The sequence below is a fragment of the Hemitrygon akajei genome, chromosome 3 (genome assembly GCF_048418815.1).
Source record: "Hemitrygon akajei chromosome 3, sHemAka1.3, whole genome shotgun sequence".
Lineage (NCBI taxonomy): Eukaryota > Metazoa > Chordata > Chondrichthyes > Myliobatiformes > Dasyatidae > Hemitrygon > Hemitrygon akajei.
Genome location: NC_133126.1, coordinates 44884781 through 44897030, shown reverse-complemented (window position 1 = coordinate 44897030; position 12250 = coordinate 44884781). Strand labels below are relative to the sequence as shown.

Here is a 12250-nt window from a genome sequence, read left to right as displayed (position 1 = left end):
ATTAGCACCTTAAGTGAAGATGATGGAGATGTGGATATGGCTTTTGGTAATCAAGTAAACTCATCGGTCTTTTAATGCTCATTTCAGCTGGCTGCACTTTTTATTGCGACTAAAAATAAAATCGTGAGTATTTATCCAAATTATCATAACCATCACATGCAATGATTTTAGTTGAGAGGCTAAAAGTGGCCAAATTCCTTTCTACAGAAAGTAAAAATCATGACAGATATATGGCACACCCAGAGAAACGGGGTCACATTACTAAAATATGGTGATAAGTACTGTGTACTTCCTGCTGTCGGATGTCTAGAAAAGTATACAAAGATTTCCAAAATGAGTGAAAACATTTGCAAAAAGATTGGAACATCCATTTCACCAACTTGCATTTATGTCTCTTCCTATTGAGCTTTCTTGGTAGTACAGTAGTCAGCAACTCACTTTTATAAGTGAGAACTACCGGTACTTCAGTAAAATGAAAACTAAATAGATACACCTAATTCACTGACAAAACAATTACAAAGTCCTGTACATACATTTTCAGTTATTAATTCATGTGACATTGCAGAAATACATTTTCATTTTGTTCCTTTAATGAAGAAATCAGTGAATCTTAAATGCTGACAACTTACATTGATTTCATAACTCCTGGCTCATTACAGAACATTAAAAAAATGGAAAACGAAATATGATGCTGTCCGCAAAACTAAGTTACATTATTTACATTCCAAAGACAGTGCTGACAGCTGAAGAGAAAAAAAAATGCATACTTAAGTGAATATTGTCCCATAGTGCCCAGCTTTTAAATTACAAACTCAAACATTTTTACTGAGCTAGTATTTGTGGAGGACTGATCATCTTCAATATTAACAATAATTACAGCTAAATATAGAATGGCAGAACAAAACTGTTTCCAATCTAAACTTTGTTGAAAATAAACCAAAATAATAACCAAATAATCGATGCCCTAATTGATCATGGAATCAGTCTCAGATGGTGATATTTTCTACAGTAGAGAAACCCTAAGTGTGATTTAGCATCTGTGATCTACAGTACTTAAGTCATTTCCAAATCACAGCACTCCTGGTTTAACACAGGTAATTAATATCATTAATAGGTCTAAATACAACCAGCAATTTTTTCCATTTGCAGAACTTGCTCATTTTGTAATATATTGCTTTATGAAAATACTAGATACACCTCAACTCTCTGAAGGTCATTAAACACAGCTGATGAAAAATGAGCTTTTTTTCCTTATAGTTCATTATCATTGAAAAGCTAAGCACCTGAATCAGTACCAGTGGGGGAAGGCATGCAGGATTGAAAACACATGAGTATCTCCATGTCCCACATTCAATTGTATTTCAGCTGGATTTTCTCTCCTCCATCTTTTTTCAAATACAGGAATCATATCAGTTTGTTTTAACGGGTTACATCTTTAATAACAAACAAACATTTTAAGTAACCGAGATGAAGGGGCAAACTGTTCAGATAGGACACATTATGCTGTAGTGCACTTCTTAAAACAAAAACTTATTTACTCCCCCGCCCCCAATCCCACCCATGAGAATTTCCACTGTCTTATAATACCATGATCTGAAGTTACAGAGTTATTGCGCAAGCATTATCCTATACATTTTCTTCAGTAAATTTCCACCAGTGTTCAGAAAAACACTCATGAAATGTTATTTAAGAAATTATAGCTTAACCGTATTTTACAGCCTTAATTCATTGGCAATTTTGGAAGCAATGTTTTTGAAAGCTATGGATGTTCCTGATATTCGCTTGAATCGAACTCCGTTAAGTGACAGTCTCGGCAGCTTGCAAACCTCCATCTCCCACTGGACAAGATTTTCTGCATGTCCATCGCCATGAACACAGAAGAGCAAGAAACGTTCACGCTGTTCATAATCACAATTATTTGCATCAAGAACCTTTCTGATCTCCCTCATCATGTCACTGGGATCCATGGAACTGGTCGTTTTCATACTCCAGGTAAATCTAAGTGAACGGGGTTTTGCTTCTTTGATTTCATCTTTTTGATCCCCAGATACATTGCGACTGCAGAAAACAAAAAAAAATTAGACATCATTAGAATACAAATCTATATTGTGTTGCACCCGATTTTTCCTTTCATTTTTATAAGTAATCTAAATTTGTCAAAAATGGAAATCTGGAGTTGGTTTTGCCGCCCTTTCTCATTTCTAAAACTGAAAATGTTGCAGAAATTAATTTAATAGTAGTGTTATCTTAATTTATAAAGTTATTTTTGAGCTGCTACATTTGTAATTCAATGCTAATAGAACAGTATATCTGGAATCAGTGACCCAATTCACAAGCAGAAAAAAAAAGTTGCTCAAGTCACTCCTAACTGGGAGCTTCACATTACTTGTACAACTTTATAAATTGCCAAGTGAATCTCCAGCCTCTCTCAACAGGAAGCTGAAACATATGTCAGATTCTGCTAGATCACTGGACACATTTTAAATTTAATATGGTTTGTTTTGTTTGAAGGAACATGAGCACTACTGCATCTCATCTCACTAAAATTGAGTTTTCCAAGAAATTGAACTCTATGGAATCATAAAAGCACAGGGTTCCCTTAAGACAGAACATATTATAGTGCATATCAAATTGCAACTGCAAACAAATGCATGAATCTTGCAAATGTACAGCAAAATTCAAAATCTTACATTTGTACACATAATAAATAACACGGAGCTTTACATTACAATATTCAAACTGATATATTTATGATTTAGAAAGATTTTTAAAAATGTCTCAACATATATAGAGAAAACATTAAGGTAAACAGGTGTTAAACTGAGGCTCAGTTGTTTATTCTTTTCCGTCCATAAGGTGGAGCTATGGAGTCAATACTTAGTAACCAATCATAAACGCACTTCCATGCTTCCACAAGTAGGTTAAGTTTAATTAAAACTTTGTATTAATGCGACTCAAACACCACAGAAACTAGGATTATTAAAAAAAAATCACAATTTGATTTAAAAAATAACTTATTTCATTAGGCATCTGCAATACAGAGAAACCCACTAGCACATTCTTCAACCCTGAAATTGTTTATCTGGGTTCAAACACAAGATACAGGAACAGGCTCCCTGGGAATGTTCTATAATTCAACAAGGTCATGGCCAAACTTCCACCTCAAAATTATTTCCCTGCCCTACCCCCTTTTTGAGGCAGTGATATCTAGTTGTGTATTCCTCAAAGGGAAATATCCTCTTAACAATTACCCAGTGCACAGTCAATGCAGGGAAAGAATTGATCACCACAGACCAAAGAACCCATCTGGAGGGCAGTGTTGATCATGTATGCAGAGTTAATAGATTTGAACTGTAGGTAGTATTTACAGAATGTGGATCTAAATGTATTTCAGTTTGCTGAATTAAATGAGACAATGTCAAAGACTTTCAAATGTGTGGTATATTTCTTTAGTTGAACCAGGCCTGCTGGTTTTTTTTGGTTGGCAGTGTTATGGAGCAAATAACATCTGTTTAGCTACTAGTATGTCTGCTATACAAAATTAGCAAATCTCTAGACTTCCAGTGCCAAGATTCTGCTTACATTTCTCAGATGTAAATCTCAGACGGCAACAAGGATCTGTACATGGGTGAAACAGTTTGGCTGGTTGAGTGGCGTTGCAATAACAATGTTACACTCAGCATTATAGCAAGGCAAAGGATTGACTGCGGACTTCAGGAGAGGGAAGTTGGAGAAACACACACACACTAGTCCTCATTGTTGGATCAATGAAAGGGTGAGCAGCTTCAAGTTCCTGGGTATCATAATTTCAGTGGCTTGATCCTCTGCCTAATACATTAATGTAACCATGAAGAAGGTATGCCAGTGGCTGTACTTCATCAGGCATTTGAGGAGATTTGCAAACACTCTTGCAAATTTCTGTAAGTGTTCTGGTGAGCATCATAGCCTGGTATGGAGGCTCCAAAGCGCAGGAGGTTGCAGATTCAGCCAGCTCCATCACGAGCACAACTCTGGCCACCATCAAGGACATCTTCCACAGGCAATGCTTCAAAAGGTTGGCATATATACATCACTGATGCATTACCGTGTGTGTGCACCATCATCCTGTATTGTTATGACATACTAGCCTGAAATAATTTACAGGTCTGCTCTAAACTGGTGGAGAGATAATTTTCGAGTGGGAAGGTTTGCTAATACTGTACAGTGGGGGGGGGGGGGGGGGGGTTAAACTAACATTACAGAGGGGATGGGAAGCAGAATGCCAGAACAGATAGTAGAGTGGTTGTGTAGACAGGTGTTGATAAGACCTCAGAAAAAGTTAGGAAGCAAAAAGCTGAAGGTTGAGTATGGGTGGGACTAAAGTTCTAAGCTGCATATAGTTCAATGCAAGAAGTATTGTAGGAAAGGCAGATAGGCGCAGGGCATGGATCAACACATGAAAATATGATATTGTGGCCATTAGTGATACTCGGTTGCAGGAGGGGCAGGACTGGCAGCTCAGTGTTCTGTGGTTCCATTGTTTTAGACATGATAGAGAGGGAGGGATTAAAAAGGGAGGGTGGCATTACTAGTCAGGGAAAACATCACAGCAATGCTCAGTCAGGACAGACTGGAGTACTTGTCTAGTGAAGCTTAATGGGTGGAACTGAGGAATAAAAAAGATATGACCACGTTAATGGGGCTATACTATAGATCACCCAAAAGTTCACGGGATTTAGAGGAACAAATTTGTAGAGATTGCAGACTTGCAGAAAACATGATGCGGTTGTGATAGTAGATAATTTTAACTTTCCACATACTGCAAAAGAACTCGATGGGATAAGAGTTTGTCAAATGCATTCAGGAAAGTTTCCTTAATCAGTACATAGAAGTCCCAATGACAGAGTATGCAATACTAGAGCTCCTAGCACGGAATAAGACAGGGCAGGCGACAGAAGTTTGTCTAGAAGAACACTTTCTATCTAGTGATCATAATGCCATTAGTTTCAAGGTAATCATGGAAAAGTATAGGTTTGGTCCTCAGGTTGAGATTTTAAACTGGAGAAAGGCCAATTTTGATGGTATCAGAAAGGATCTGGCAAGTGTGGACTGGGACAGGCTGTTTTCCTGTAAAGGTATACTTGCTAAGTGGGAGGCCTTCAAAAGGGAAATTTTGAGAGTATGAAGATGTGCCAGTCAAAATTAAAAGGCAAGGATGACAGGTTTCGGAACCATGGTTTGAGAGATATTGAGACCCTGGTACGAAAAAAAAATAGGTGTATAGCAGATAGGAATAAATGAGGTACTTGAAGAGTATTAGAAATGCAAGAGAGTACCTAAGAAAGAAATCAGAAGGCATGAGGTTGCTCTAGCAGACAGTGTGAATGAGAATCCTAAGGGCTTCTACTGATATGTTAATTGCAAGGGACAAAACTGGTCCTCTGGAAACTCAAAGTGGTTATCTATGTGTGGAGCCAAAAGAGATGGGGAAGATCTAAAATGGATTTTTTGCATCTGTATTTACTCGGGAGACAGACACAAAGTCTATAGAAGTCGAAGCAGCAGCAAGGTCATGGACCCTATACAGATTACAGAGGAAGAGGTGTTTGCTGTCTTGAGGCAAACCAGGGTGAATAGATTTAAGGCCTGACAAGGTGCTCCCTCAGACCCTGTGGAAGGTAAAAATAGAAATTGTAGGGACCCTAGCAAAGTAATTTACATCATCCTTAGCAACAGGTGAAGTACTGGAGGATGGATATTCTACTGTTTAAGAAAGTCTCCAAGAATAAACCAGACAATTATAGGCTGGTGAGCCTGACATCAGTAGTGGGAGAGTTATTGTAAGGTATTCTAAGAGACCGGACTTATGAGTATTTGAATAGACAGGGAATGGTAAGGGATAGTCAGCATGGCAGGTCCTGTCTAACCAATCTTGTAGCATTTTTGAGGATGGTATCAAGAAAGTTGATGAAAGATTGTCTACATGGACTTCAGCTAGGCATTTGACAAGGTCCTGCATTATAGGTCAGTCAAGAGGTACTTGGCATTCAAGATGAGGTAGTAAATTGGATTAGACATTGACTTTGCAGGAGGAGCCAAAGAGTAGTGGTAGATGGTTGCCTCATTGACTGGAGGCCTGTGAGTAGTGGAGTGCTACAGGGATCAATGCTGGTTTTGTTGTTGTTTGTGATCCACATCAACCAACTGGACAATATGATTAATTAGATCAGCAACTTTGTGGATGACTCCAAGATTGGGGGTGTAGAAGATAGTGAGAAAGACTATCCCAGCTTGCAGTAGGACCTGCATTAGCTGGAAAATGGGCTGAAAAATGGCAGGTGGAATTTAATGCAGACAAGCACAAGGTGTTGCACTTCAGTAGGACCAGCTAGGGTAGGTCTTACATAGTGAATGGTAGGGCACTGAGGAGTGCAGTAGAACAAAGGGATCTAGAAATACAGGTCCATAATTTGTTGAAAGTGGTGCCACAGGTAGATAGGGTCATAAAGAAAGCTTTTGGCACACTGGCCTTCATAAAGGAGATAGAATGTTGTGATGAAGTTGTACAAGACATCGGTGAGGCCTAACTTGGAGTATTGTGTGCAGTTTTGGTCACCTACCTACAAGAAAGATGTAAATAAGGTTGAAAGAGTGCACAGAAAATTTTCAAGGATGTTGCCAGGTTTGGTGGACCTGAGTTAGAAGGAAAGATTAAATAGGTTAGGAATTTATTCCTTATAAGGTAGAAGACTGAGGGGAGATTTGATAGAAGTATCCAGCATTATGAAGAACATAGATAGGGTAGATACAGTGCTCACTGAGGTTGGGTGAGGTCATTAAGGGTGAAAGTTGAAATGTTTAAGGGGAACATGATGGGAAACTTCTTCACTCAGAGGGTGGTGAGAGTGTGCAACCAGCTGCCAGTGCAAGTGGTGGATACAATTTTGATTTCAACGTTTCAAAGAATCTGGATATGTACAAATATGAGAGAGGTATGGAGGGCTACAGTTCACATGCAGGTCAATAGGACTAAGCAGATTAATGGTTTGGCAAGAACTGGATGGGCCTGTTTCTGTGCTGTAGTTTTCTATGGCTCTAACTGCTTGCTTTACATCTATGCCATCTTACCACTACTTCTAGAGCCACAACTACAATAAGAACACCACCATTTTAACAACTGCACATTTCTTTTTATGGATTGATTTGTCCAATGGGTCTTTCTACTCAGAAATTACTACAATGTAGGATCCTCCGAACAACTGGATAGAAACAATTTTTATTCAATTGAATTTCCTTATTTAATTAGATTTAGTTAATACATTGGATTTCAGTGCTTTTTAGAATTTTGAAGTCAAAGCCTTGTTTCTAATTCATATTTCAACTTTCCATGCTTTACAAATCAATCAACATTTCAACAATTTGGTAAAAGATATCAATAATTTCTAAAAGGATCATCAATGAATTGAGGCACATGCATTTTGAATGGCAACTTTTTGTTGCACTGTGATAAATTTGCTAGATATATATAGTCTTCTCACCTTGAGCCCTCAAATCTCCCGTTTCTCTCAGGTTCAGTTGGGACCCTCAATGAGAGCAATCCGAAAGCACGAGTAAAAGAAGAAGAAAATTCATAAAACTGTGTAACTTAGTCTATTGCACACAAAGACTACACCAAAGCAGCTCATATGGAATGCAGACAGAAAAATGTGCAATTTCATATGACTAAGATAAATCTACTTAATCACACTTGAATATGAAACTTTTCAAAACTGTTTTAGTAGCATAACTGTTTATAGTTTCTGACAGATGTAGAGAAAACCAATTAAGTGCTTATTACAAACATTTCTATGATATCCCACAACTAGAAAGAAAATGAAAATCAAAAAAATACAGTTGCTGGAAATTTGAAATAAAAGCAGAAAATGCTGGAAACCCTCAGCAGGTCTGACTGTATCAGGTAAAATAGAAACAAAGAGCCAAAGAGACTGCAGATGCTGAGAAATGGAGCAAAACAAAAGCAACCTGGTGGAGGAACTCAAATTCCAGCTTCCTCTATGTTCTGTATTCTACCTTGCAATTGGCTCCATCTGCCCTTCATCTCTCCATTAATGGTTACTATTAACAGTTGCTCTTGTGGCCTTTTATCCCGGACAACCGAATAATCCCTAATATATTCAGATGGACTCTTGACCTCGCTATCTTTATCCATCAAAGCCTTGCTCCTTATTGTCTGCTTGCATTGTGTTTTCCCTGTAACTGTTGCACCTTCTTCTGCATTGTTTTTTTACTTTGTACTATCTCAGTGTACTTAAATGCAAAACAAAAGGTTTTCATGGTATATTGATACATGTGAGAATAATAAATTAATTTACCTTGGAGTTCCCGTCATCTTCTTCTCCTTCCCCCACCTGTCTCCGCCCTCCTCCCTCCCCAATCCCATCTGCTCCCACCTGTCAACCAACTGCTTACCTCCCAACTCCATTCTCCTCTCCCCACCTGGCTCTCTCTGTCTGCACCCCTCTCAGTACCCCCATCACCTACTTTCCTGTCTCATACCTCCTCTATTCTTCATACCATTTACCTTCCCTCTCCGTTCTGTCCTGAAAGGAATGAGCCTAAAGCTGGTGGAAAAGGAAGCTGTGAGATTACCAGAAAGGCTGTAAAAAGAGAACACTAGAAAAATATGGGTCATACACAGCATCTGTGAAGAAAGAAAGATTTAACACTGGACTATCGATCAAAAGGGAATTTCTGTGACAGGCTGGAGATCAAAGGAAAATGGATGACTTACTTTGGTGCTGATTGAGAGAGAGAGAGAGAGAATGGGCAAGTTTTGTTAAATACAACCAATATTTCTGGAGAAATTGTAAATAGAAGAGGAAAAAGAAAACCACAATAGAACTGAAAGATATAGAAAACAGCAGTTGTTGGTAACTTTGAATAAAGGCAAATGCTAGGAAATAATAACGTGGCTTCATCACCCTCTATTAAGTCATCCATTGTTTCCTTAAGTCTCCACTCCATCATGTACATTGTTCTTCCCATCCTTCCATTTTCTCTGCAACTTATTCCATTCCTGTTCATTCAACTTTCTCCAATTTCCAATGATCATCAATCTGAAACATAACTTCTGCTTCTCTTGCCACAGCTACTGCTTAACTTACAGGGAACTTCTAGTACCTTCTGATCTAGCATCTTCCTTTTAGAATTAAAAGATTTTTGGTCTTGGCAATCTCTTTAGTCAGCTTATGAATTAGTAATATTTGACAAAGGAAGTATTATGTAAAGAAAATTTAATTTATGTAGTTTATTGGTATAACAGAAAAGATTATTTAAAAAAGTGGGAAACTACAAAATATTGATTCACAAAAGAGGTAGGACTACTTTGTGTGAATCAATAGAATGTTAATGTGCAGGTACAGGTTGTAAATTTATGGTAGACCAGGTTCATATTCTTCCTAGTAGATTGAAACATGTAAACTTTTAAAGGCAGAGATTGGTGGATTTTGAGTACATAGAAAATCAGGGATTGAGGTTTAGTGCTAAAAAGGTGGAGTTGATTTGTATGATCATCCAAATAATATTTGATTTAAAATGTCAAATTGAATTTTTCTGCATTCTTGCTGCTGGACTTCATGAAATTTTGTCAATGGTTTGAGAGAAGAGTGTAAGGAAAAATGCATGTTCCCAGAGTTCAAGACTAGTCAGTTCTGGGATTGGGCAGATGGTAGGTGGAGGCAAGCAATAAACAGACACTCAACAGTTAATTACTTTAAAGGAAACACCACAAAATTGGAAAGCAACATGTCAGCAAAAATGTGTGATGACTTACTGTGAAATATGACACCGACAGCAGGATTTTAAATGCTCAGTTTTGTTGGAGGCTGGGAGGTCAGCTAGAGCAGCATTAGAATACAGGTCTGATAGAGTCAAGGAAATTAATGACTGTTTCAGGATCTGATTGACTGACAATAGTATTAGGAAAAATGTGCATTATGGAAAAGAAGTTGTTTTGTGTGGGCCCAATCAAAGATGGTGATGATGCAAAATTTGGCTGAGTGGTGCCACAATAACAACCTCACATTCAATGTCAGCAAGACCAAAGAATTGATTATAGACTTCAGGACAGGGAAACCAGAGTTGATTCTCATTGCAGGATCAGAAGTGGAGAGAGTTAGCAATTTGAAATACCTGAGTGTTACTATTCAGAGGATCTGTCCTGGAACCAAGTGCAATTTCAACAAAAAGCACAGCAGCTCCTCTACCTCCTCAGGAGTCTGTGGAGATTTGGCAAGACATTCACAGCTTTGACAGACTTCTATAGATGTGTAATGGAAAATGCATTGACTGGCTGCATCACGGGCTGGTACGGAAATACCGATGCCTTTGTGCAGAAAATTGTATAAAAGGTAGTGGATTCATCCTCCCAAACATTGAGCACATCTACAATGCCTATAAAAATTATACACCCCCCCCCCCCCGGAAGTTTTCATGTTTTATTGTTTTACAACATTGAATTACAATGGATTTAATTTGGCTTTTTTTTGACACTGATCAACAGAAAGTCTTTTTCATGTCAAAGTGAAAACTGATCTCTACAAAGTGATCTAAATTAATTAGAAATAAAAACAATAATTAATTGCATAAGTATTCACCCCCCCCCCCCCCCTTAATATGACACAAATCATCACTGGTGCAGCTAACTGGTTTTAGAAGTCACATAATTAGTTAAATGGAGATCACCTGTGTGCAGTCAAGGTGTCTCAATTGATTGTAGTAAATACACCTGTATCTGGAAGGTCTATCTGCTTGCTGGTGAGTCAGTATCCTGGCAAAAGCTACACTATGAAGACAAAAGAACACTCCAAACAACTCTGTAGAAAGGTTATTGAAAGCACAAGCAACACACACAAAATGCTGGTGGAACGCAACAGGCCAGGCAGCATCTATAAGCAGAAGCACTGTCGACGTTTCACGCCGAGACCCTTGCGTCAGGACTAACTGAAAGGAAAGATTGTAAGAGATTTGAAAGTAGGAGGGGGAGGGGGAAATCCGAAATGATAGGAGAAGACTGGAAGGGGTGGGGTGAAGCTAAGAGCTGGAAAGGTGATTGGCAAAAGGGATACAGAGCTGGAGAAGGGAAAGGATCATGGGACGGGAGGCCTAGGGAGAAAGAAAGGGAGAGGGGAGCACCAGAGGGAGATGGAGAACAGGCAGAGTGATGGGCAGAGAGAAAAAAGAAAAGGGAGGGGGGAATAAATCAATCAGGGATGGGGTAAGAAGGGAAGGAGGGGCATTAACAGAAGTCAATGTTCACGCCATCAGGTTGGAGGCTACCCAGACGGAATTTAAGGTGTTGTTCCTCCAATCTGAGCGTGGCTTCATCTTGACAGTAGAGGAGGCCATGGATAGACATATCAGAATGGGAATGGGACATGGAATTAAAATGTGTGGCAACTGGGAGATCCTGCTTTCTCTGACAGACAGAGCATAGGTGTTCAGCAAAACAGTCTCCCAGTCTGCGTCGGGTCTTACCAATATATAAAAGGCCACACCGGGAGCACCGGACGCAGTATACCACACCAGCTGACTCACAGGTGAAGTGTCGCCTCACCTGGAAGGACTGCCTGGGGCCCTGAATGGTGGTGAGGGAGGAAGTGTAAGGGCAGGTGTAGCGCTTGTTCCACTTACAAGGATAAGTGCCAGGAGGGAGATTGGTGGGAAGGGATGGGGTGGGGTGGGGGGGGGGGGAGAGACAAATGGACAAGGGAGTCGCGTAGGGAGCGATCCCTGCGGAAAGCAGAAGGGGGGGGGGGAGGGAAAGATGTGCTTGGTAGTGGGATCCCATTGGAGGTGGCGGAAGTTACTGAGAATTATATGTTGGACCCGGAGGCTGGTGGGGTGGTAGGTGAGGACAAGGGGAACCCTATCCCAAGTGGGGTGGTGGGCGGATGGGGTGAGAGCAGATGTGCATGAAATGGGAGAGATGCGTTTGAGAGCAGAGTTGATGGTGGAGGAAGGGAAGCCCCTTTGTTTAAAAAAAGACATCTCCTTCATCCTGGAATGAAAAGCCTCATCCTGAGAGCAAATGCAGCGGAGATGGAGGAATTGCAAGAAGGGGATGGCATTTTTGCAAGAGACAGGGTGGGAAGAGGAATAGTCCAGGTAGCTGTGAGAGTCAGTAGGCTTATAGTAGATATCAGTAGATAAGCCGTCCCCAGAGATGGAGACAGAAAGATCAAGAAAGGGGAGGGAGGTGTCAGAAATGGAC

The 12250-nt window shown here is 39.7% G+C and overlaps 1 protein-coding gene across 6 annotated transcripts in view; it reads right to left on the bottom strand.

Moving 5' to 3' along the window:
- Positions 1-568: 568 nt before the first annotated feature.
- The window catches only part of mark3a (MAP/microtubule affinity-regulating kinase 3a), a 169197-nt gene continuing 157515 nt past the window's right edge, over positions 569-12250 (bottom strand). For 5 of the 6 annotated variants that reach the window (XM_073039736.1, XM_073039735.1, XM_073039729.1 and 2 more), the window contains 2 exons: positions 7518-7562; positions 569-2058 (listed from right to left, as the gene is read on the bottom strand). In XM_073039736.1, coding sequence (XP_072895837.1) covers positions 1713-2058; positions 7518-7562 — 391 coding nt within the window. In that variant the 3' untranslated portion in view covers positions 569-1712. The remainder of the gene's footprint in view (positions 2059-7517; positions 7563-12250) is intronic. The other variant, XM_073039731.1, reaches the window with a different exon arrangement.